Raw genomic sequence first — 25881 nt, 5'->3', positions numbered from 1 at the left:
TAGCAAAGTTTAGGTTATCTTTATTGCAATATTTACATTTTTTTCTGTGGCTTTTGTTGGGTGATATCGCGATAAAGCATGTTGTTAAATTGACATTTAAGACTGTTACAGCTGTATGATAATATCTCTGTGTTTTATTAAAGAAAACTGTAATTTATAATTATAAACACTGAAACATTTTCTAATATCTGAAGTCTCTAAGCAGAAATAGGAAATGTATTACAGCTATCTAAATATATCTCTTATTGTCTGAAGTATTTTACACTTGTTTCACTATGCCTGATGCTTTTTAGGATAATTGCCCCATGCTGCCTAACTCAGGACAAGAAGACTTTGACAAGGATGGCATTGGAGATGCATGTGACAAAGATGATGATAATGATTCAGTAGAAGATGATAAGGTAAATTGTTTCATGCTAAGAACATGGTATTTAACAAATAAAGTAAAAAAATATGTTTTTCTATAATGTAATATTAAAAAAATATGTTGTTCATTATTTAATATTTTTTTTAATATTGAGATATGTCAACAAATGTGATTGGTGGTAGTCTGAGCTTATAGATTCCCACACCTGTCACAGATACAGCATTGACAGCCACCAGCAAGGCCCCCCACCCCTCCCCATGGGCCAACAGTCTTATTCCTCTTCCTTACCCTGACATTAATACTAACCACACTATTGCAAATGAATGCCACTAGGTATAATTCCCACCGCTAATACTTGCTCTGCTCGCAGACTGCTCCTCCGTAAGATAGTCTCTGAAATCTATAGATGTTTTTGATAGCCCAAATATTTCAAGCATAATACAATTGCACAGAGTGTTTCTAAAAATAAATTGCTAAGCTTCTAGCTTCTAAAATTACAATTGCTTGATTTTGGAAGAGTTCCAATTGGAGTTTTGACCTTCTTTAGGCAAAACTATCTTGGACAGTGATAAATGACAAACTCTCAATACCTCCATGATCCTTGAAGGTTCTTATCTTTGGGCGTTTTCTTAGGGCAGGCCATGTTGTCTTTCTTTCTTTGTACTTCTTTCTCTTTACTCTGTTCCTTCTTCTTTGTTTCCCTGGTTTTTCGTTAAAGAGATTCCAACTTTTCTGGTGCCCCTGTGAACGTTCACTCAAGTTTGTGCTTATATAACATATTATACGCTATTGGTTCTTTATCTAGATTTTATGCTAACCGGCCATTGTTGATTAATGGACTGACTCTCCTTATGCTTTGCACTCATTTTCTAGACAAAAGATTATTTATGTATGATCTTTGTTCACTTGATTCACTTCATGATATCATTTTCTATTTCCTGTATTTTATGCTTGTACCAAAACCTTTAAACTCAATAAAAATTCATCAAATGTGAAAAAAATAACATCACCTGTAACCTTGTAATGTCCTGCAACGTTGTTGTTATTATTATTATTATTATTATTATTATTATTATTATTATTATTATTATTATTGAGTATGCTAACATAAGTACATAAAAACTTCAAGAAAATGATTTTTTAGAGAGATGCAAATTCTTTTTGATTCCACTTCCAACTGGTCTTTCTCAATCTTTCCTAACGTGCTGCAGCTTTATGTAACATAATTGTATAATGCTGTAGTCAGGACCAGTGTCTGCACCTGCAGTTCAGTTATTACACAAGTTCTGAACAAGCTCCCTGTGATTATGTAACATTGAATTTGGGTGATGCGAGTATGGAGCCTAGATGCTTTTGAAATGAGAATTTTTGACTTGCGTATGGTCATTGTTTACTTTCTAGAAGTCTTAAATGCTCTTGACTTCCTGCTGAAAATTTGCTTTTTGTGTCATCTTGGCTATTGTATTGGATCTTAAATCTTAGCAACATACCTGTTAAAGGCATAAGACTGTCCTTGGGTTTTCCTGGAAATCCAGACAAATCCTGTTCCCTTCTGCCTGCTGAGATTTGGGTTTGAACCAGAGACATTTGGCTCACAGCATATGTCTAGTTATTATAACTAGTAAATCTGTCATGTGAAAAGCTTTTGTTTTTCTTCTGCAGTGTATTTCACAATCAAGTAAACGATAATATCCTTATCCACGACTGTCTTCCATAGTACACGGTATACATGGGAATGCTTTTCATTTGGGAGCATTTCCATGTATTAAACACAGATGTTCACATAGAAAAGATTCATCTGCTCTGATACAAAATCAAATGAAGATTTATACTTATATAAAATATATATGTTATTACTTATTTGGTTATTTACTGTGTGACTTTACTAAAAGCCCCCGAGAACGATTGTCTAGAAAAATTGATAATGTCTAGGGAAAAACTTGCATTCTGTCCTCTTACAATTGTTATGGGTAATATTTGCTGTTTTAGACTGCTTGCCCAGTCTGATAACTTTATCAACTTTGCTGAATAAAAGCGAGTTTCCTAAATAATGCATTCATAATTAAAGTATTATATAGTGTTAAAAGTTAACTATCCTTGTATATTAATACTAATAATTTTTGCAAGTCTTCATTTTTTTTGTTTTTTATAATTTATAACCACTGGCTAACACGGTACCAAAACAAACATTTTCCTTTTACTAATAATCTCACATATATGTTTCCCTCAAAATGCAATAAAAGATGCCGGAAAAAAATGTAAAGAAGAAACAGATCAGTCAGGCTTTATAAACTGAATTTCTGTATTCTGCCCTCAATACTCAACCTAAATCACATTTCCTGTTCTTTATCATGTTACATACAAAACATATCAATCATGACAATGCCAGCTATTGTTCATTACAGCACACCACTATTCATGAGATGTAAGGAAATAAGATTCCTATTCTGAAAGTGTTTATAGAGAGTTAGCAAAAAACAGCCCATGGTTTACTAAAGTTTTAGCTCACCATTTCTTAGATAGTTATGTGTTCTGGTTTTAAAAAAAATAATAATAATTTGTACAATTAACGTTAATAAACTTTTAAATATACTTTGTATCAGTGCCCTACGGTGTCTGAGATCTCAACTTTCAATGTTTTAATGTTGTCATAGACACATAGGCCCACAGTTCTGATTTTATTTTGCTGTAAATGAAACAGGAAGTAAATTGGAACACTGTATAACGTTTCAATGTAAAAAGAATGACAATTGCTGAAATTCGAATACCCCTTTAATGTTTCATTTTGAGTAATCAGGGGAATGATCAATATACATACCTTTACATATACAATCACCAAGCTTTACCAGAATTTAAAGTTCACCTGCTTATAGCATACTTCCTTTTTCACCCACCACAATATATAACTTTACAGGTGTGCAGTTAAGAAATCTGTCATAACTTAAATTTAGTTAAATTAACTTTACTACCTTGACTTGACTTGACTTGATGATATTTACTATCATATTGACAAAATCCCCTGATTGTTGTCTATAGTCTCTCACTCTGCCAAACTAGTATCCCTACGCTATGCTGAGGAGATCCAGCAGATCGAAACAGCGCTGTCCATAGCTGGGAATCTGTTCCTTTTGGAATAGAAATACTAGTTTGGCAATAAACTCTGCATTATGTTATTAGGCTCACTAAACGAATCATGCATGATGTTAAGTGGGCTGCCTCTAGAGGGCAGCAAACAGAGGCACCGTTCTCCTAATTACATCCTGGAGAACAGATTTGCATATTTTTTACCCATAATCCCTAGCAGAGCAGAAATGGCTTGTAAGTCTCTGTATGCCTTTGTAGGTGCACACTCTCCCTAATGAGTATGATTATCGCCTGATTCTGGTCTATAGTCTCTCACTCTGCCAAACTAGTATCCCTGCGCTATGCTGAGAAGATCCAACAGATTGAAACAGCGCTGTACATAGCTGGGAATCTGTTCCTTTTGGAATAGAAATACTAGTTTGGCAATAATCCCCGAATTATGTTATTAGGCTCACTAAACAAGCCATGCATGATGTTAAGGGGGCTGCCCCTAGAGGGCAGCAAACAGAGGCACCGATCTCCTAATTACATCCTGGAGAACAGAGTTGCATATTTTTTTACCCATAATCCCTAGCGGAGCAGAAATGGCTTGTAAGTCTCTGTACGCCTGTGTAGGTGCACACTCTCCCTAATGGGTATGATTATCCCCTATCACATTGACAGTAAAGTTTATCAGTTAAATGATATTTCCACATAAATTGACCCATAAAAAGCAAGAATATCTATTAATATAATCTGCATACCTTCCCCTGATCTATAACATGCTGCCTGCAGTTTAAATAGCATTTTTCATGTAACAGCTTCTCTTTCAGTAGAAATTTAATTTAAATAAATACAGCCTATAGTGAAATAGTATTACTGGCACAGTGGTGAAACATAGCAATAACATGTAATACGTTATCTATATCTATATCAATTATGTATCTATTCTGTTATATTAATACATTTTCTGGTTGGTGTTGCAGGATAATTGCCCACTGCTTTTTAACCCTCGTCAGTTTGACTACGACAAGGATGAAGTAGGAGATCGATGTGATAACTGCCCTTATGTGCACAACCCTGCTCAGATAGATACTGATAACAATGGGGAGGGTGATGCTTGTTCTGTGGACATTGATGGCGATGGTATGTTCTTTTTTCTTTTTCCCTTTAAATGTCAAAGGATTGTTAGTTTTTAAATAGCAATATATTGTGTTTTGAGGCTTAAACATTTGTTTAGATTTCCATTACATTTTTTTCATTGAAGTTTCCATTGCTATTTCCATCCTGCAAACCCAGACAACGGCATTATAAATCAATAGATACATTAAGATATCACTGTACGCAGTGTCTATTGTTTTCATCTTATTTAAGGGGTGTCTCATTACAGATATGCCTTATAATTTGCCTTGTGACTTGAAAATATTAACATTCCTGAATATATTCATTTTAAAAAATGATCGAGCATCAAGTCTGTCAAGACAATATCAATGGGGGAAAAATAGTTTGAATTAGTTTTTTTCTAAATTCAGTCTACCCAAACTACTGGGTTAATTCCAGTGTGTATTCTGCTCCCCCTCTTTTCCTGCTTCCGTGTAATCTGAGACCTGAACTGCTGAATAGAAATAGCTAAAACAGCAGAGCAAGCAAGGCCAATTCCTGACTTCTGACTTTCACTTCAGTGTAAGTTTGGCCTTAGTGATCATACACATTGCAGTATTTGGAATTCGTATCACAAAGCTTGCTGCTGAATATAGCCCCTTTAGCCTATTGTCATTCCATACTATAGATTACTGTATTCTATTGTATTCATATAGAATAAAAATTGTGGCATGCTTCAGCGCATGCCATGGTCCAGAGCTATTCTAATGTAGAATGTTCAATATGGCAGCACACATAGCATTCTAGCCCTGCCAGACGCTGTGTGCAAAACTGTACAAAGTTTGTGCACACAGGGATGTAAATCTGTAAAATCAATATATAGGATTATTGTTAAAAATAATGTCTTTATTTCATAGCAATGAAGTTCATTCATGTCAAATTTTACAAATCCTATATATTTTTAAATATTAATAGCTAATTAATAATTTGGTCTATGTTCTTTCAGATATCTTAAATGAGCTGGATAACTGTCCATATGTGTACAATACAGACCAAATGGATACAGATAAAGATGGAGTGGGAGACCAGTGTGATAACTGTCCATTGATGCATAACCCTGACCAAGTATGTTATAAAAAAAAAATCACAAACATATATATATCTGCTGCCAGACTCATGTACTTATAAATATATAATGGGATTCTCTCATTTCATCCTCAAATATAGTAGTTTGGTTTAATACATATTATCTGTGGAATGTAGAACTACTCAGAAATTATACCTCCAGGCTGAACAGTTGAAAATTGTGAAAGTCAATGGCAGTCATTCATACCCAGAGGCTTTTGTTTGGGCAAGACAGTTCAATGTGAAATTCAGAGCCTCACATTTCTTTCTCTAAATGTCTTGCGTACAAACTTACTCTTGTGCAATGCACAAATAACTATTATACATAGGATATTTCTATTTAATAAAACTATAGTGGGGGGCGGATGATTTTTTTTCATTTGTTGTGCTGACATTTTCCAAAAATGTTTACATGTAAAGGCAAAAACTCCATGGAAAGCTCCATTAATTGTAGCACAAAATCCAACATTTAGAAATATCTATTGATGATAATACAAGGTCATTTGTTTTATAGGGGATGATGCTTTAGACGTAGTGTGGAGGTGATATTTTAGCATCTTTTTTTAAAATTCAGTGTTTATTTCATTATCATCTCTTTAGGATGGGAGATGCATTTTTCTGTTACAGAGTTCTAAATTACTTATTTCATTTAACACGTACATTGAAGTTATACAACTCTGCCTACTTCAGAGACAATTTAGAGAGTTTTTACTGAAGATTAATCTTATCCCAAAACATTTATATACAGTGGGGCAAAAAAGTATTTAGTCAGTCACCAATAGTGCAAGTTCCACCACTTAAAAAGATGAGAGGCGTCTGTAATTTACATCATAGGTAGACCTCAACTATGAGAGACAAAATGAGAAAACAAATCCAGAAAATCACATTGTCTGATTTTGTAAGAATTTATTTGCAAATTATGGTGGAAAATAAGTATTTGGTCACCTACAAGCAATCAAGATTTCTGGCTCTCACAGACCTGTAACTTCTTCTTTAAGAGTCTCCTCTTTCCTCCACTCATTACCTGTAGTAATGGCACCTGTTTAAACTTGTTATCACTATAAAAAGACACCTGTGCACACCCTCAAACATTCAGACTCCAAACTCCACTATGGTGAAGACCGAAGAACTGTCAAAGGACACCAGAAACAAAATTGTAGCCCTGCACCAGGCTGGGAAGACTGAATTTGCAATAGGCAACCAGCTTGGATTGAAGAAATCAACTGTGGGAGCAATAATTAGAAAATGGAAGACATACAAGACCACTGATAATCTCCCTCGCTCTGGGGCTCCACGCAAAATCTCACCCCGTGGGGTCAAAATGATCACAAGAACGGTGAGCAAAAATCCCAGAACAACGCGGGGGGACCTAGTGAATGAACTGCAGAGAGCTGGGACCAATGTAACAAAGCCTACCATCAGTAACACACTACGCCGCCAAGGACTCAGATCCTGCAGTGCCAGACGTGTCCCACTGCTTAAGCCAGTACATGTCTGGGCCCATCTGAAGTTTGCTAGAGAGCATTTGGATGATCCAGAAGAGTATTGGGAGAATGTCCTATGGTCTGATGAAACCAAACTAGAACTGTTTGGTAGAAACACAACTTTACGTGTTTGGAGGAAAAAGAATACTGAGTTGCATCCATCAAACACCATACCTACTGTAAAGCATGGGGGTGGAAACATCATGCTTTGGGGCTGTTTCTCTGCAAAGGGGCCAGGACGACTGATCGGGGTACATGAAAGAATGAATGGGGCTATGTATCGTGAGATTTTGAGTACAAACCTCCTTCCATCAGCAAGGGCATTGAAGATGAAGCGTGGCTGAGTCTTTCAACATGACAATGATCCAAAGCACACCGCCAGGGCAACGAAGGAGTGGCTTTGTAAGAAGCATTTCAAGGTCCTGGAGTGGCCTAGCCAGTCTCCAGATCTCAACCCTATAGAAAACCTTTGGAGGGAGTTGAAAGTCCGTGTTGCCAAGCGACAGCCCCAAAACATCACTGCTCTAGAGGAGATCTGCATGGAGGAATGGACCAACATACCAACAACAGTGTGTGCCAACCTTGTGAAGACTTACAGAAAACGTTTGACCTCTGTCATTGCCAACAAAGGATATATAACAAAGTATTGAGATGAAATTTTGTTACTGACCAAATACTTATTTTCCACCATAATTAGCAAATAAATTCTTACAAAATCAGACAATGTGATTTTCTGGATTTGTTTTCTCATTTTGTCTCTCATAGTTGAGGTCTACCTATGATGTAAATTACAGACGCCTCTCATCTTTTTAAGTGGTGGAACTTGCACTATTGGTGACTGACTAAATACTTTTTTGCCCCACTGTACATCAGTACAGATTAATAAATTTCACCCTTCATGACATCCTAAATGAGAAAGAGTTGTGAAGAAGAATTTCCCATTTTCTTTGTTTTCTGTCTGTGGGAGACATTATAGTAGCGTATCCCAACTACCCAGCTCAGGGGTAACTGAGTAATTGAGGTAGAGCTTCAGAGGAGAAAACTGCTAAATGCAAACACTGGTGGACCCTATTAACTATAATGGGATCCACGGGGTGTCCGCCGATTCAAAACTGACATGTGACTATGTTCACATTGATTTAGTACACCCTGCATCAGTGTTATCATGTTGTATAACTGTCTTTATCTTTTTGGTGCACTTTGAAAAATATAAATAAAGAAATAATAATAATAAAAAAAAATGTTAGCAACTTCCACAATGCATATAAACTAGAGAAAGCTCTATTCAGATTCTGAGTCTGCAAATGTGAACAGTGCATTATCATTTCTAGAATAAATCATGCATAATAAAAAAAAGCATTGTGGCCCCTGTGTCACTAAAGAGTTCTCCAGATATTTGTGGCAATTCATATCAGCTCTTTGCTGTGTACTCAACTGAGCTTTTCTCCTCCGTAATGATTTTATTTACTTCTAGACTGATGTAGACAATGACCTTGTGGGAGACCAGTGTGATAGCAATGAGGATATTGATGACGATGGCTACCAGAACAATCTGGACAACTGTCCATACATACCTAATGCAAATCAAGCAGATCACGATAAGGATGGAAGAGGAGATGCCTGTGACTCAGATGATGACAATGATGGTGTCCCAGATGATCGGGACAACTGTCGGCTGGTGTATAACCCTGACCAACTGGACTCCAATGGTAGGATACAACAGTAATGCCCTTTTATGCTAGATATGAGCTTAATGTTTTTTTTATGCTATGTTTTCCCGATTTGTAGATTGCAGAATTTCAGGTTAACTTTGCTACCTCTGGACATTTATCAACTATGCACAAGATAGGTGAAACATGTATGATTGCTGGTGTCCCCTTCCTGTGCTCACTAGACCATTATGAGGGAGAGTTTAAATGGTACCTCAGATGAGATTGTTCGCTTCTACTTCTTGAAATGCAATACAAGTAGGGGAAAGGGTGGTTTCTCACCCAGCAGATTTTTTCCAATGAACACCACAAGGATTATTTCTGCTAAATATTTTTGTGCTTTTTCTAGCACGCACTTTTTGAAGCTTTGTCATTCAGTATGCCTAATTTACTTAGCTGCATCTGCATCATAAATGTTGCACAAAATTCACCATGAAAATTCCAGTGCTGTCAGATACCTCATGCTTTTTATGCTACCCGTGTACTAGAGTGCAGTTGCCCCAGAAGTCTGTAGCTTTGTTGTAATACTACCTGAAGCTTTGCTATGTGGCACACTTCCTATCCTACAATCGCTACCTGCTACGTGTAATAGCACCTTTTCTTGTGATATTCCAATAATTTCATTACATACCCCTGAGAAGGCCGTACTGAATTCTTAATATTTTAAATTTGCACAAATAGAAATGTGTATAATCCTTATCTGTATGCATTTAGAAAACTAGGCATCTCCATGGATGGTAGATGTACTGTATGAGTCAATATACAGTATTTTGCACATGTGTGACCAATCTCGTATACCATTACAGAATGATGGAAGTAATGCTTTAAGCTACCCTTGTATCAGTAGGTATGGCCCCTTTCAGTGATATTCTGCAGTATGTTGCAAAATCTATTTCCTCTTCAGTGAATTGTGTTCTGTACCAAACAATATTTAATGAAGCAATAAAAACAATATTGCTATCTTAGCATAGAGACATTCCAGAGCTATCCTGGACAGACTCAGTTTATCTGTATAAGGTCATTCATGACAGATATAAAGTATAAATGCACTCATATTCTTAACACACAAGACAGACTCAACCCCTCTAGCTATACATTTTATTGAAGCACATCACTGTATTTCTGCAAAGCATTGCGTGAGAGATTGTTGTTTTGAAAGAGTCTTTAATGTTCGCCTACTGTTGGTGTCTAGGATGTCAGTAATTTGCTGTAAACTAGCCAAGTGGGTGGTAACCCTATTTGACTTACAGCATGCAGGGGACCCAAAGAAACCATCATGATACCACCTAATTGGCTAGTATACCCTTTTTTAAAAACAAACAAACAATAGAAGGACTTATATGTTTGTAATGGCTGAACAGGTTTCTAAAAATTAAACAGCAAAATACTTGGGGTGATAGAGATTCATCAGACTATGTATTTCATTGGGCTTTTCAGACCTGTCAAAAGGTCATATTTAAATTATCATATTGTTTGACCAAATGCCTTCCTGCACTAGCTTTCAGGATTATACCATGCGTTGTAGAGCAGGAAGGTCTCATACATAGGGTGGAATTTATTCTCCCGCATGGAGCTCACCACAGACAGTATCCTTCTGTCACCCACCACCTGTACTGGGTCCAGGGGGCTCCCCAGGACAGAGCTGGCCCTTGAGATTAGCCTGCCAAGTCTATGTCTGTCCCTGGTTGATATACTGCTCCCCCAGTGGTTGTTTGTAATGAGATGATTTCTAGACAAATAAACTATGCAAATTAGTGTTATTACTAAGATTTTTATTTATTTGGGGTTATTAGATTCACTGAAAGATGTGCTAAACTTTAAATAAAGGAAAAGACAATGATCTCTATTCACAGACAGCAAAGGCACTTGAACTATCAATGTAACATCCAATCTACAAAATATAAATGTGGCCTATTGTAAGCAAGTTTAATGGTATATAGACTGCTAATAAATGTGTGTGTTCTCTAGAACGGTTCACAGCTATTTAATACAATAAATCATTTTGTATTTAAATAATAATACAAACCATGTCATACAAATCATAATCTTTTTGTTTATTTCATGTCTTGGATTCTAGGTTTCCATGTCATTTTAACAGTAATAGCCTGTACTTGTGAAAGATATTCATTTTTCACATACAATCACAAATGGCCTTAAGCTTAAATTTATGATTTACAGTATCTTGGTCCTAATAGCGAAGCCACAGTAGTATGCGCTTGATATTAAATATCTATTATGGAATGTTCCTCCAGGCAACAGTGTCAGGGATAAAAAGCCTAAGCCAGTCATTGCTAAATTACATACCTTGCAGCATGCCAAAATATAATGAATCAGGGAGACCTACCACTATCCATTATTCCTGCCAAAACTGCTCACAGCAAGGCAAAAGGTTCATAGTATTTAATCTCAGACAAAATTCATTTAGTCTTTTGTTTTGTCATTGAAGTGCTCAGTTGTGACATACAATCCTGACTGATAAATATTAATGTCATATGATTTCTTTCATATTACAGGTGATGGCCGGGGTGATGCCTGCAAAGATGATTTTGATAATGATGGTATTCCTGACATTTATGATGTCTGCCCGGAATACAGTGGAATTAGTGAGACAGACTTTAGGAAATTTCAGATGGTTCCTCTGGATCCTAAGGGAACAGCACAAATCGATCCCAATTGGGTCATTCGCCACCAGGGCAAAGAGCTAGTTCAGACTGCCAATTCTGATCCTGGAATAGCTGTGGGTATGTAAATGTACAATTATTCTGAATGTTTTGTTTATCTTCTTAGGAGATACATTTAAAAAAAAAAAAAAAATACATAAAACAGATTATTAAACTTTAAGGCCAGATGGAACGGAAACGCCGCCATTTGCCCGCAGCGCGTTACAGTAAGGGCAAAGTGGATATGGTTCTAGCAAATCCCATGCCCACTTTGCAGTAAAAACCGCGGGGTGAACACCACACGAAAATCACAGCAGGTCAATTATACCTACGGAAATGCCGGCGGTTTCCCTATAGGTATAATGGAAGCAGAAAGTCCACAGAGGAAAACTACGCAAACTTTCTGTCTAAAGCGTTGAGGGAAGAACCGTGATGCGTTACCACCGCTGTTTTTCCCGCAGTGCTTTTTCAACGCAATGTGCTTGCACTTTTATCAGTTGTATTAAAAATATCACATCACAAATAACTGATCATTTTACTTAAGACAATTTGTAAAATAAGAACGAACTATTTTTTTTTTTCATGAAGAACACTTAAAAAGGAAATGCACTCAACCTTATATGAGTGACCAAAACCTGGCCTTCTGTGGTGGCCTTCTGTGGGCTTGGCTCACATTGCAATGAGAAGGCCACCAAATATAATAAGCTATCCATCCTACCATAAATCATCCTTACAGCACTGATGTAAACAAAAGTCTTTCCTACTCTTATTTCATTTATATATCATTCATAATGAATTCACAAGGAATCACTACAATGTAAATTCCCAGTAAAGAAGCACACAATTCTCTATAGTGCACTTGACAACACTGGACACTCATAATAAAAACTTGTTTGGTCTGTCCTAGCATCATACTTTCTTTACCAAAGCACTTACTGTACTAGCAGTTGGCTACATGAGTAACTGTACTGCAGCAACTAGTAAGCAGTCTTTAGTTCCAACTTGTTTGATACCTTCTAAGCTGTAATTAATATAAATTAATCAGTTGATGGTATGTAATGGACTTAAATAATATACTGAATTCCAGGGCCGGCGTCAGCGCACGGCATAGTCGGGCAAGTGCCGGGGCCCACAGAGCCTCTGGGGGCCCCCCGGCACTTGCCTGTCACGATTTCAGCTCATCGGCGTCCGTCCGCCGATGAGCTGGAATACATACGCGATTAAAGCAGGAGCTGTGAGTTCAGCTCCTACTTTAAAGCTCCGGCCCGGCTTGCGTGTGTAGGTGCGATGACGTCATCACGCCTACACACGCAAACCGGGCCGCAGCTAAGCAGGAGCTGAACTCACAGCTCCTGCTTTAATCGCGTATGTGACTGGAGAGAGGAGCGTCGGGGGAACGATGGAAGGTGAGTGATGGAAGGTGAGTGTAAGTGTTTGTTTTGTATTAAATATAAAGGTGGAACATAATGAAGGGGGCCCATGAAACTGGGGGGGGCAAATGAAGGGGAGGGGGGGAACGGCATGACACTGGGGAAGATGAAGGTGGTGGGGAGAGAACGGCATGAAACTGGGGACAAAGATGGAGGGGGCCCATGAAACTGGGGGGCAAATGAAGGGGAGGGGGGGAACGGCATGACACTGGGGAAGATGAAGGTGGTGGGGAGAGAACGGCATGAAACTGGGGACAAAGATGGAGGGGGCCCAAAGAAACCGGGGGGCAAATGAAGGGGAGGGGGGAACAGCATGACACTGGGGAAGATGAAGGGGGTGGGGAGAGAACGGCATGACACTGGGGACAGAGATGGAGGGGGCCCAATGAAACGGGGGCAAATGAAGGGGAGGGGGGAACGCATGACACTGGGGCAGATGAAGGGGGTGGGGAGAGAACAGCATGACACTGGGGCAGAGACGGGGGACATGAAACTGTGGGCAGATGAAGGGGGAGAACGTGATGAAACTGGGGACAGAGATGGAGGGGGGGGACATGAAACTGGGGCAGAGGAAGGGTGTATATGAAACTGGGGGAGAGATGGAGGAGGGGCATATAATTTACGGGTGACTGTAGGAGGATTGTACTGTGTGGGAGCACATGATAAATGAATGAGAATGGGTGGAATCAACAAAATTGGCCAGAGCCAAATTTGCCGCGCCGCACATTTTGCTCCTCTTTCTTCTCTTTAAAAATTGGGAGGTATGGCGTTGGTGACGCCACACTCCTGCATGACGTCACTCACTTCATCTGTGACGCACAGTGTCTCGACTCCCCCGCCTCCTTTACAAGGGGGCCCACTGAGGCTCTGTCGCCCAAGGGCCCATAAAAACCTGGAGCCGGCCCTGCTGAATCCAGTGACCATTTAACTTATTCACGGCATAGATACTGAATCTGCTTACAGGATTTTTATTTGTCTCCTAGGTTATGATGAATTCACTGCAGTGGACTTCAGTGGAACATTTTTTGTGAACACAGACCGGGATGATGATTATGCTGGTTTTGTGTTTGGTTATCAGTCTAGCAGCAGGTTTTATGTTCTCATGTGGAAACAAGTCACACAGACGTATTGGGAGGATAAACCATCCAGGGCCTACGGTTACTCTGGAGTTTCCTTAAAAGTTGTCAATTCTACAACAGGCACTGGTGAGCACTTGAGAAATGCTCTTTGGCATACCGGAAATACACCAGGAGAGGTATATAAAATATATTTATATATATCGTTTGCTACCTGAAATTGAAGTGTTGCTTGTGTTTTCAGTTAACAGCTCAAACTTAACTTCTTTAGGTGAGAACATTATGGCATGATCCCAAGAATATTGGCTGGAAAGATTACACTGCATATAGGTGGCATCTAACTCATAGACCCAAGACTGGTTTTATTAGGTAAGACATATGACATGATGTGTCAAATAGACTGATTAAATATGTACAAAATTATTACACTGAAGAGCAAACACCCAGGCAGTCTATAAGTATCATTGATATTATTATGTCATTGGTGGATTACTTCAATTGACTGTGTATGAAATAAAATAAAAAATCAAAAAACTAATTTGTATGGGGGACTTTTGGCCCACTATAGACTCAGGATTCAATTAAAGAGGACCTTTCACCAACTCCATCTCTTTGCATCCTTCAATAGATGCTGCTCCACTGATTCCAGCACAGTTGAAATGTTTTCTTAGACCCTACTTTTCCTCAGCAATTGGTGTTGTTAGTTTCTGTATCCAATATGCTAACTAGGGTTTTTACTATAAGGTGGGTGGTCACTAGCAGCCTAATACAGCCCAGAACCACCCCCGTACATTAGGGTGGATAATTAGCATATTGAGTGCAAAAGCTAACAGCGCTGAATGATAAGGAATGGTCGAGACTAAAGAAAAAGTCCAACTGGTGTTGGTGAAGTTATTCTATTTGTTTTTGGTGAAGATCATCAAAACATTACAGAAACGAAAGGCAGCTGCTGGCTAAGAATAACTGTGTCCCAAAGTTCCTGAATTTGTACAGTCTTCTTGTCTTCTAATATTATACAGAGAGAACTTCATTCTAGCTAACAACTAGTGGACTGTCTGAAAGCTATACTATTTAACATGGTGCATGCATGATATATTTGATAATAAAAGTTACAAATCTTTGGAAGACCAAACTGTTCTTTTCTAAGCTCTCTAAACTTCATAAATATCTTCCTCAAATAGCTGTGATAGCCTTCACACAATAAAGACATGGCCGCTTTTTTCAAAAAGTGCTCCACTTCCTCCTTTCTTCTCTATCCAGTGTAACAATTTACTAATTATATTTTACATTATGCATCGTAGACATTTACTATTTCTTTTGCTTTCTCTTACAAAATTTACTTTTTTCACTGTATGCTTTATTTTAGTTTATCATAGCTTGTCTTTTAAATGTTATAAAGCCTGGGGGCCTTACGTTGTAAAAATGCAGCATTTTACAGTACCTGCGAAGTAGATGGCATTCTGGCTAATCCCATTTACACATTGCAGGATAAAATCTGCAATGGAAAAGTTGTGTTTTCAAATATGAACACATTTTTAAAAATCGCAGCATGTTGCTTATACCTGCATGGCATTATACCCGCTGGAATTTTCCGTATAGGTATAATACAGACAGAAAATCTGCAGAGGAAAAGTCTGTGAAAATGTACCACGTTTTACTACATAGGACCCCGACCTAAAGCAGGTTTCCCACCAAATATGCATTGTAAGGACTATAAGTCTAATCAGTGAAGATGTGTTAGGATACTCACTGATCCTGGCACACAGAGTGGTGACAAATAATGCTTGCTTAGACATTTATAATATACATTTAAAGCAGCTGAAGAAACAGCAGTCCACAGGGCACTATTTCATCTCAGTGCATGGATCAGAAGAGGGGCTATGTTTCCTTAAGCAGACATTGCCTCAAAAAGGTTGCCTTGTAGCGTACTGGGAATTATTAAACTATGCATGCTCTGCTAATAAAAAAACCCTTGAGAAGTTATTCTGTCTTGACTTTATTCCCAGATTATGCCAATAGGATTCAAGAAAGCTAGGTATTTATCGCTAGGGAGCTACATTTCAAAAGGTGGTGCTAGAGCAAGCTTCCCTTTTCTAGTAAGGAGGACGTATTTGCTTATTTCTTTTCTACAGCTCAGTGCACGGTTATAAAAGTGCAGGGAAATGGATCAGTTCACTTATTTGAATTTTAAAACTCTTAAAAATAGCACTTTTGCTTCAGAAAAAGTATTTTGTGCTGTGCATACTGTAAACCATAACAACTTTCTTTTCTGCCTCAGAGTTGTCGTCTATGAAGGAAAACAGATTATGGCAGACTCTGGCCCACTATTTGACAAGACATATGCAGGTGGACGACTGGGACTCTTTGTTTTCTCCCAAGAGTTGGTGTATTTCTCTGATCTCAAGTATGAATGTAAAGGTGAGTGTTACGTTTTAAGCTACCTACTGTAGACCTTTTTTTTTTTTTTTTTTGAAAAATTGTGATATTTTAGTGAAGAAAAAAATTTGAGCATACAGAATATGCCAAAAAAATACTGTGTTATTATTGGTACGATGAGATGGGAATTTACTGATAGCGCCACTGAATTGATAACAGAATAATTACCTGGAACTCACCTAAAATTAACACTTTTTGACAACTTAATGTTCATGTTTAATAAAACCTGGTACTGTAATGTTGAAAAATGTAAATTTAACCACGTGTCATGTTTTTATCTTCAATAAATTAAAAAAGCTCAAATGTAAAATACAATTGGATAGATATATGGATATCTCTGTTCAGATGCCAGGTATAAAAATGGGCTTGACATCACACAAACAAGACTATAAATAATATAACTGACACCCTTCAAATGATGCTTCATAGACTAAAACTTATTTGATTCTGTATTTTTGACACTTCTTGACACTATCTAGGAATGGAATATTGGAGAATATCCAAGTTAACTAGGATAAATAGAATATGAAAATATATTGCTATGACAACAGATTTGGCAAATCTATAAAGTGGTTCTTGCTCTCACTAAAATGTTGGGGTGGAATAAAGCCCAATCTATATGAATTTACAATCATAACTCCATATGTTTATTCAAAGCATTATGTCATCTATCTGTGTTCATCCAAGAAATAAGCTATCTTGTAAAGTTACTATACAGAGTCTCTGAGGAATGTAGATGCTCCTCAGCTGTTGAAATTTCCTACAGCAATTTTATATATGAGATGGAAAGCTGGACATTTAATGACTTCTATAATCTTGGTTAACTTTGGTACGCCTTGGCAGATTATAGCACAACAAAACAGTTTGAAAGTTTCTAATATTCAGACTGGTGGAAAACAGTGCAACACGTCCAAATATTCCCCTCTATATTAAGGAAATACTGGCCATGTACAAAAGAAATAGTCTTATCAGCATCTTCAAGGTCAGTTTGCCAAAAAATGGACACTTTGAAATATAATCTTTTTTACTGCAATGATCATTTCTGGTCATACTTTAGACCCATTTCTTTTTAAATATTTAGGGTTAAAGGTGATTTTGTGAATGGCTTTCTGTGTTCCCTACAGACTGCAGCTAACTAGGAACATCAGGTCTTAGAGGATAAATAATAACCACCAATGCTTATTATTTTTTAAAAGTGTATGACAATATGAGCTCTCAGATACCCCAAAATAATAAAGGAAACAAACAAATTTAACAGACTATTGCATTAATTACAATGATAGATAGATAGATAATAGATAGATAGATAGATAGATAGATAGATAGATAGATAGATATTAATCATGCATACCCTAAATAAAGTGCATTAATAAATCAGAGCTATATGACATATAATCAGGAAAAGAATATTAAAATATATGTGCAAACCATATATAACGCCAACAGGGCACTCAAAAAATACATTTTTGCAAATCAAAAACTTGTTCTAAAATGATTTTAAAAAATACATAAACTCATAGTTGAATATGTTTGCTAGAGGTGATAGACTCCCTTTAAACTAGTATGTAAAATGAAAACTACACTGTTATTGAGTAACCATGATGGGGTTGTTTTTTGTTAGTTTTTATAACCCATCCCCAGTACAAAAGCATGCTCAATGATGGATGTCTCAACATGATTGACAGATGCTATGTAAACATGCCCTTATACACTTATATAAGTAGAAATAATAATGGTTGTTCAGTAGTCAGAATGTTACTGTAAGTTGTTCATTATCTGCATTTATAATCATTTGGTTTAATATACATTTTGGATGAAACATTTTAATTATTTTAAATTTTTCTTTTTTTACAGATTTTTAAAGAAATATTTGTTGAGATACGTGTACTGTACATCCCATGTGACCAAGACACCTCAACTCAACCTAGGACTCCCAATTACTATCAAAATTACCTCTTTACTGCAGGCAGGGAAATGCCTAATGTAACCTCTAAGGACAATGTAGAAGAACAAGGTGCAGAAATGCAGCACCTCATCAGAGAGGGGGTGGCATAAATGTTCTTACTGGGTTGATTAAGCAGATTTAGATGGGTGATTTGTGTAAAATGTTAAGGCAACATTATAATTTATTCTCGGCCCTTAATAGCCATTTCACACATTTTACCTAGAAGCTTTATAACTGTGCTTGTGTATCCCGAGTCCTGGAATTATAGATCAGGTCTATACCATTGTCACAATACTTTTGATTTTCTGTTTCAAATTTTTATTTAATACATGGAAAAGTGTTTAATGTAAAGTGTAGGTCTGGCCTTATTTCAACCTTACTTTAATACTTTCAATGTAGTTGAAACAGTTACAAGGGTATGCTAAAGATAGGCCATTCACTGTCAGGCAAGTAAAGCAAACCTAACATGTATTTACTACAGGATCCACAGCAGAAATCCAAGACTGACACTGGAATTTTTGGCAGGGCTGTGCTATACATTGTGCTGTGGATCTGCACCAGAATTCACCCCATTTAATAGGGATAATCTACTGGATTTTCAATGCAGAATTTGCAAGAATAAGTAGTGTGCTGCTTGTTATTGCAGACTTTTTTTTTTATCAATCGAGACAAAAATCTGTGTGGATTATTTCCATGTGTGTGAATAGGATTACATAAATTCCATTTACATGCATTGAATGTGGATTATAATCCTTGGTACAGTAGATTACCTTTATAATTCTTTGTTAAATTCTGAATGTGTGAATGCACCCTTAGCTTTCAGTAATTTTGATAGATAATCTCAAATTTCAATTAGATATGGTATTGTTAAATGTAGCAGACCTCTGAATGACAGTTATGTCACAGGATGCTAGAAAATGAGAACTCGGGTCGTGGCAATGTATCCTAGACTCTTTTTAGGACTTACTAGTGTTCTCTGCACAGTAATGAATGCTTTTATGTATTGTAGTAACTAGGAAAAAAGTCACTTACTTAGTAAGAAAACATAAGATTTCTATATGTGTCAATGCTTAAAAGTACACTATAATTTACACATCTCTTCATAATGCCAAATACTAGAACTAATCGCTAGCAGTATTCACAGAATATAAGAGCATATAAAATATACTCTACTAGCACATAATGAAAAATATGTGTGCATTTTATTTCCATTTGAATAGCTTCCATTGTTAATCATAGTAACAATATTCTTCAATAGTAAAGGCAAGTACATATATGTCACAGGCTAAAATGCCCTTCCTCAGGGATAACCACAATCGCTACCATTGTTCTACTATTTTGAATACTCTTGTGATGTAAGAAAGATGACAAGAATAAACATCTTATTATATGCTAAGAAAATCCTCAGCTGAACTAGCAAAGTGTCATGAGCAAGATTCTCATGGCAAAGTAGCATCATTAAAGGATTACATATGCTTCTCACATACTTATGTGTATAGAATATACATTTAGTGATGTATTAGGACACTACAACCAGACATGATAAGAAAAGACTTAATGGTCCAATCTAAAGAAAGCAGAACACATTTATTATGTCTAGCACTTTAAACTAAAGCAATAGCCAAAGCAATAGATATCCAGGCTGACGCCTTCCCTTGTCCTTTTTTAGAAGTTGCCATGTTCTAAAACCTAACTAATATTGTAATATAGCTTAGTACAAGCTGCAAAGTGTGCCGAGCTTTAATATGGTGGAATTATGTGGGCTTCAGCTACAACATTGCATGCCTCTGCTTTCATGTGGAGACTTAGGGGGCGTTCCCACTACTGCCGCTGTCCGCCCAGGGGTTTCCTTCCTAAACCCCCGGGAAAACTGGACAGGGGACGGCTTGCCGGCGGTCCGCATTAAAAACCCATTCATTTGTATGGGTTTTTAAAGTTAATTGTCAGTCTCTTCATCTGGAAATTGTTTTGCTTTTGTTTTTTTCGCAAGGACACAAAGTCCTGCATGTCCAGTTTTCTTGGGGTTTAGGACAGCTGCAGTAGTGTGAACGCCCCTTTACCAAGGTTTTTTTCCATTTGTTTTTTTTTCATTCATGGCATGGTCCAAAGCATTGCTTCTACGGGAAAATACCTCCCTATTATGAAAATTTGCTGTGTGCACAAGGCCTAATATTGCAAAGATAGCTGAAGAATAGATACAAAAACATATTTATTTTAGTATGACCTAAACACTGCCAGTTTGTTAAATCACCGCTTACCCATTTTGTTTTATTATCAACTGCTGATTTATGATTGGTTTGCTCCTAGTTTTTTTCCGCATAGTACTGGTGTACATAGGCATTTTTTAATTATTATGAAGAATAATTGTAATACTAATAGTATAATGTCAAATATGAAATATTCAATTGCAATATAATCATTAAATAGAAAATATGGGAAGCTTTTTAATTAATGTTTTTTTTTGGTGTACAATTAGGATATAAGGGAATATTGTTGCATCTGTTACTATAATAGAATTTTAATCCACATTTTTGCCATTTTATGCAATATGAACTATGTTCAGGATATATAGCACATTTATACATTTGTTATGAATCCATGTGTTGTCTTTGTATTATTATTGTCATGTCTTCAGCTGTCTTGTTTTCTCCTGTCAACCATTAACTCATTAAATGTATGCATTGTATTTCATATGGAGTCTATTTGGGATTTGCTCCACCAAGTTCTGCATGGAGCAAAGATGTTAATATTAATAGACTGTACATCTTTATTCTTTGTAAATTATTTATGTTTTTCCTATTACATTTTATAGCTTTGTTTAAATTTAAAAGAGAAGTTTTTTTGTTTGCCAAAAGATTGTAAATATCTATTTATTTGTTTATGTGGACAAAGCTTACAAAGAACGTCATTTAGCCAAATGCAGTCTTCTTTTTATATTTTTCCAAAGATTCATATTAGGAAATAAACTATAAACAGAGGTTTTAATAAAACTTTTCTCTAGTAGTAACATTATTTCTGTTTGGTAAAAATATTAAGTTTTTAATAAAAAAAAAATAGTCCATTTGAACTATAGATTAAACTGTCATTCTATCATTGCTGTAAATGTATAATGAAGATAGAATGATGGAATTTGGATAATCGAATATGCAAATTACATACATACTTGTTCTCATTAAGTAAAACTGTGGCCAAGCCCCCTTTCAGAATGGCTATCAGCTTCTGTTGAGAAAGACGGGGTAAATGTAACATGGAAGCGCTACATAATCATAATAACAGTTCTACTCTGTAAATCCTAAAAAAAAAAAAGTTTATAGCTTACAGACTTCTAAATGAATAAGTCTGCATTGTAAATAGTTGGTGATACTGGTGATCGCTCTCTAATTTTACTTTTACTGTATTATTCGTTATATTATCTGTAATTATAGTTTTCAAACTATATTAGTATCAAAGTTCCTTGTGCAATATTCAGGATCAACAGTTTGTGAACGTTATAGGTCATTTTTAATGAAAAATTGCGTAAGAAAAAAATCCAGAAAATACATTATATGGGCAAAGGTATTGTTGCCTCTAAATCAATGAATTCAGGTATTTAAAGGGGTATTCCCACGTCTCATACTCACCAGTCTTCACTGCTGTAAAATCTTCTTTCTTCCTGGTTTCTTGCATCATTTGGTGGGCGGGGTTTCACATGCAACCTGCCATTTAGCTCTGCCCCCAAATTAGCGTGTAGCTCCACCCACCCATATTGGACTATGAAGTACAGGCATCAGCAACTCCATTCTGTGTTACATACAGAGACTGCCTGTCTCTGCCATAATGAACACAATTGAATTAGCTAGCCTGATAACTGGGAGAACAGAAGAAATGAAAGCAGCTCCTCTCCCCTATCTGAGAGCAGGATGCTAGGTTACGTGGTGTAGACACAGGAATAGCTAGAAGCTATAGCTCTCTCCTGTGCACTTAGCCCCTCCTCCCTCCCCCCTGAGAGCAGGCAGCCCCCCCTCTCCCCCCCCCCCCTTCCCGAGAGCAGGCAGATATATCACTTGACTTTTGAGCAGATAAGTCAAGGGCTGTGTCAACAATGGATTGAATAAAGTAAGATAGTGGACAAACAAAGCAGTTTTGCTGAAGCAGTGTGTTTAGGAAAAGACTTACATCGACATTAACAAGCAGTATAGATAGGATCCTTGTGATGGGACAACCCCTTTAATTCAGTCCCTTTGCCCCCAGGTCTATAAAGTCAAGCACCTAGCCATGCACTCTGCGTTTACAAACATTTGAGAAAGAATGGGTCATTCTATAGAATGTGGTTTTGTGATAGGATTCCACCATTGTGACAATTCACTTTGGGAACCTTCTTCCCTTCTAGATACCCCACAATGAAGTGTGATTGGTATTATTGAAAAGTGGAAGCATTTAGGAACCTCAGCCACAAAGACTATTGAGGTGCCTAATTCATAAATTTCACCTCTACTGACTTAGTGGGGGTCATTTATCAATGTAAGTGTCGCCTTTTGTGCGCCCTTTCTATTTCTGGCGAGATCTATGAGCTGTTGATAAATTCCATGGACATGTCGTCGCCATGTGACTACAGAATGAATACTCGCAACTACCGAATAAATACGGTGCAGGCACAGAACAGACTTGGTATTTAAAGAAGCAGAATCAAGTGACTTCTCTGGATCTTCAAAGATGGCTTCAAATCTATTCAACTTGTCCAATGAAAAGAGCTCCTCTAATTGTTCAGCTTCAGAGCAAACTTTGCCCACAAAATTAAAACAGAAAAAGCAATTCTGTGGCCAGGTCGGCCGCACCCTCTGCCCCCCGCTAGCTACACCTATAGCCATGCAATTATCCACTTAAGTTGTCAACTTTGCATAGTTTTGTGTGTGTGTGTGTGTGTGTGTGTGTGTGTGTGTGTGTTTTGCTTGGGCAATTGTGGTCTCCCAGAGTGGAGTGGATGAGTGGATTTGCACCTATTTATGTGCATGTGCAAAGTGTTGGATAGGGAAATCTCACCTAAAAAAAAGGCACAAATACTTCATAAATCCAACAAAAAGGTGCAAAAAAAGGTGCAGCTCATGCCGAAAACTTGTGCAAACATGTTGCTAAATGTGCTCCAGTGATTGCAGTTTTGAATACGTCCTTTGCCGTTAACATCACCAGAAAAATATGCACCAGCAGCTTCATCACATTGGTTTCCATAGCTGAGCAGCTATATTCAATCCTTACATCACCAAGCACAATGCCAAGCGTCAGAGTGGAGTCTGGAATAATGGAAACTCTCTTGGATGACAAATGAAGTTTCACTTTTTTGGCCATCTGATGCATGAGTCTGGGTTTGGTGACTGCCAGTAGAATGTTACCAGCCAGACTGCACTGTGACAAATGTACAGTTTGGTGGGGTAGAAATAAAGGAATGAGGTTTTTTTCAGAGTAACATAAAATCGGACTAAATATGGTATCACAACAATCATAATGTTGACAAAAGTTTCATTTTTATTGCAAAGTGAACAAAAATAATGACTAAATTGCACTTTTATAGGCAGTCCCCCAAAAATATTAAAGTTAAATAACACATTTTACTGTACATACCCAAAAATGGTGGCATATAAAAGAATTCACCATGTAAAAATATTCTCTTATTTGTCTATGTCAATATAGAGATAAATAAAAGCTCAAAAAAGCTGGAAAAAAGTGTTAATGCCCAAACATACAGAATTTTTAAATCTTAAGTTCATCAGTGTTACAGCAAATAAAACTAAAGTAAGGCTAAGGCCCCAAGCTGTGCGAAAAAATGCAGTGGAAACACGTTGCGTTTTTTCCCCTGCAGTTTTTATCACTGCGTTTTTCTTTCATTATTAATATATATATATATATATATATATATATATATATATATATATATGGAAAACACAAGTGTTTCCGTGGGTAAAATTGACATGCTTGTTGGCTGTTGGAGGGATTCATGAAAACTGCCAAAAGTAGAACATGACCTATATTTTCATGGTCTGTGACGCCCTCTTGCACATGATAGTGAAAAAAGGACATGTGATGGACGTTTTTGCCATGTCCATCAAACATCTGTTTTGAGAACACATTGAATTCAATGTGTCCATTCATATGTCAGCTTTGTTGATGGTCCATTTTTCATAGCCGTAAAAAAAACTGACCTGCACTATTTTTGTCCATTTTCACAGACCCAATAGAAATCAATGGATCCATCTGCAACTGATGTAAAAAAAAAAATGCCATCCGTTTCATTAGGCTAAGGCCCCAGTGAAATGTGAAATGCAGCAAAATAAAACACTGCAATAAAAATGCTGCACCTTTGCAACATGGGACTTTGACCATAAGACTAAGGTCTCACGTTGCAGAAATGCAGCATTTTTCCTTCTGTGGAAATACAGCAGAAAAAAATGCTGCACTTTACAGTACCAGCAAGGTGAATGAGATTGTGGCTAATCACATCCACACATTGTGGGGAAAAAAAAAAAAAAAAACTGGGGGAAAAATGCGCAGTATGTAAATTTTTTTCCTACAGAAATGCTCACATTTTTCCTATGGATTTAATAAGGGAAGAAAAACCGCATAGACAAACACAATGTGTTTTTTTCTGTAGCATTTTTAGCTGTGTTTTGCCTTAAAGGGGCTCTATCATTGGGAAAAGTCATTTTTAACTAAGCACATATTTGCATAGCCTTTACAAAGGCTATCACACACATACTTTTTGTATGTAAATCGCCTCTGTAGTTTTTAAATTAATCTGTTTTTATTCATATGGTAATTAGCTTCCAGTGTGCGCAGAATAATAATAATAATACATTTTATTTATATAGCGCCAACATATTCCGCAGCGCTGTACAATTTGTAGGGTTAAAATACAGACAGATACATTACAAAGAGAATCATTTCACACAATGGGACTGAGGGCCCTGCTCGCAAGAGCTTACAATCTATGAGGTAGAGGGGGTGACACAAGAGGTAGCAGGGGCGGCATTACTTATACAGGGGTCAGACACTTCTGTAATAGAGGTGACTGTCATTACACAAACATAAAACTTTATGAGCCGTCACCAGTCGTGTCCTGTAACATGTGGATGGAGCTTGGACCTATAAAGTTATCCTGAGATGACATCATATCATGTGGGGTAATGTGGGAGCGGGGGCAGTGTGCACAGAAAGTTCTCAGCGAGCACTATCTGCTGTATGTACAGGACAGGCTGCTGCTGCTGATGACTCATCTCCCTGCTTTCACACACATAGAAGAGTATAGCAGAGGGTGCTCACTGAGAACTTCCTGTGCTTGCTGGAAGCTAATTAGCATATGAATAAAAACGGTCTCATTATATACAATTGTATTCAATAACAATTAATAATGGTGTATCTTTTCGGATTCAGACACCAGAAAATGGTCTGGGATTCAGAGAGTAGACACCTATGCATGGGGAGGTCATGATGCTGCCGTGCTATTCTTCACATCAT

The 25881-nt window shown here is 37.2% G+C and overlaps 1 protein-coding gene across 1 annotated transcript in view; it reads left to right on the top strand.

Moving 5' to 3' along the window:
- Positions 1-19026, top strand: part of THBS2 (thrombospondin 2) — a 52805-nt gene extending 33779 nt beyond the window's left edge. Inside the window, exons 14-22 of the mRNA XM_075267662.1 lie at positions 294-401; positions 4417-4576; positions 5538-5656; positions 8615-8849; positions 11363-11590; positions 13923-14194; positions 14287-14384; positions 16294-16433; positions 18306-19026. Of these exons, the coding sequence (XP_075123763.1) occupies positions 294-401; positions 4417-4576; positions 5538-5656; positions 8615-8849; positions 11363-11590; positions 13923-14194; positions 14287-14384; positions 16294-16433; positions 18306-18313 (1368 nt within the window). The 3' untranslated portion in view covers positions 18314-19026. The remainder of the gene's footprint in view (positions 1-293; positions 402-4416; positions 4577-5537; positions 5657-8614; positions 8850-11362; positions 11591-13922; positions 14195-14286; positions 14385-16293; positions 16434-18305) is intronic.
- The last annotated feature ends 6855 nt before the right edge of the window (positions 19027-25881 follow it).

The sequence above is a fragment of the Leptodactylus fuscus genome, chromosome 3, assembly GCF_031893055.1.
Source record: "Leptodactylus fuscus isolate aLepFus1 chromosome 3, aLepFus1.hap2, whole genome shotgun sequence".
In the NCBI taxonomy this organism is placed as follows: domain Eukaryota; kingdom Metazoa; phylum Chordata; class Amphibia; order Anura; family Leptodactylidae; genus Leptodactylus; species Leptodactylus fuscus.
Note: the sequence above shows the minus strand (reverse complement) of the source record. Positions and strands in the feature narration are given on the sequence as shown.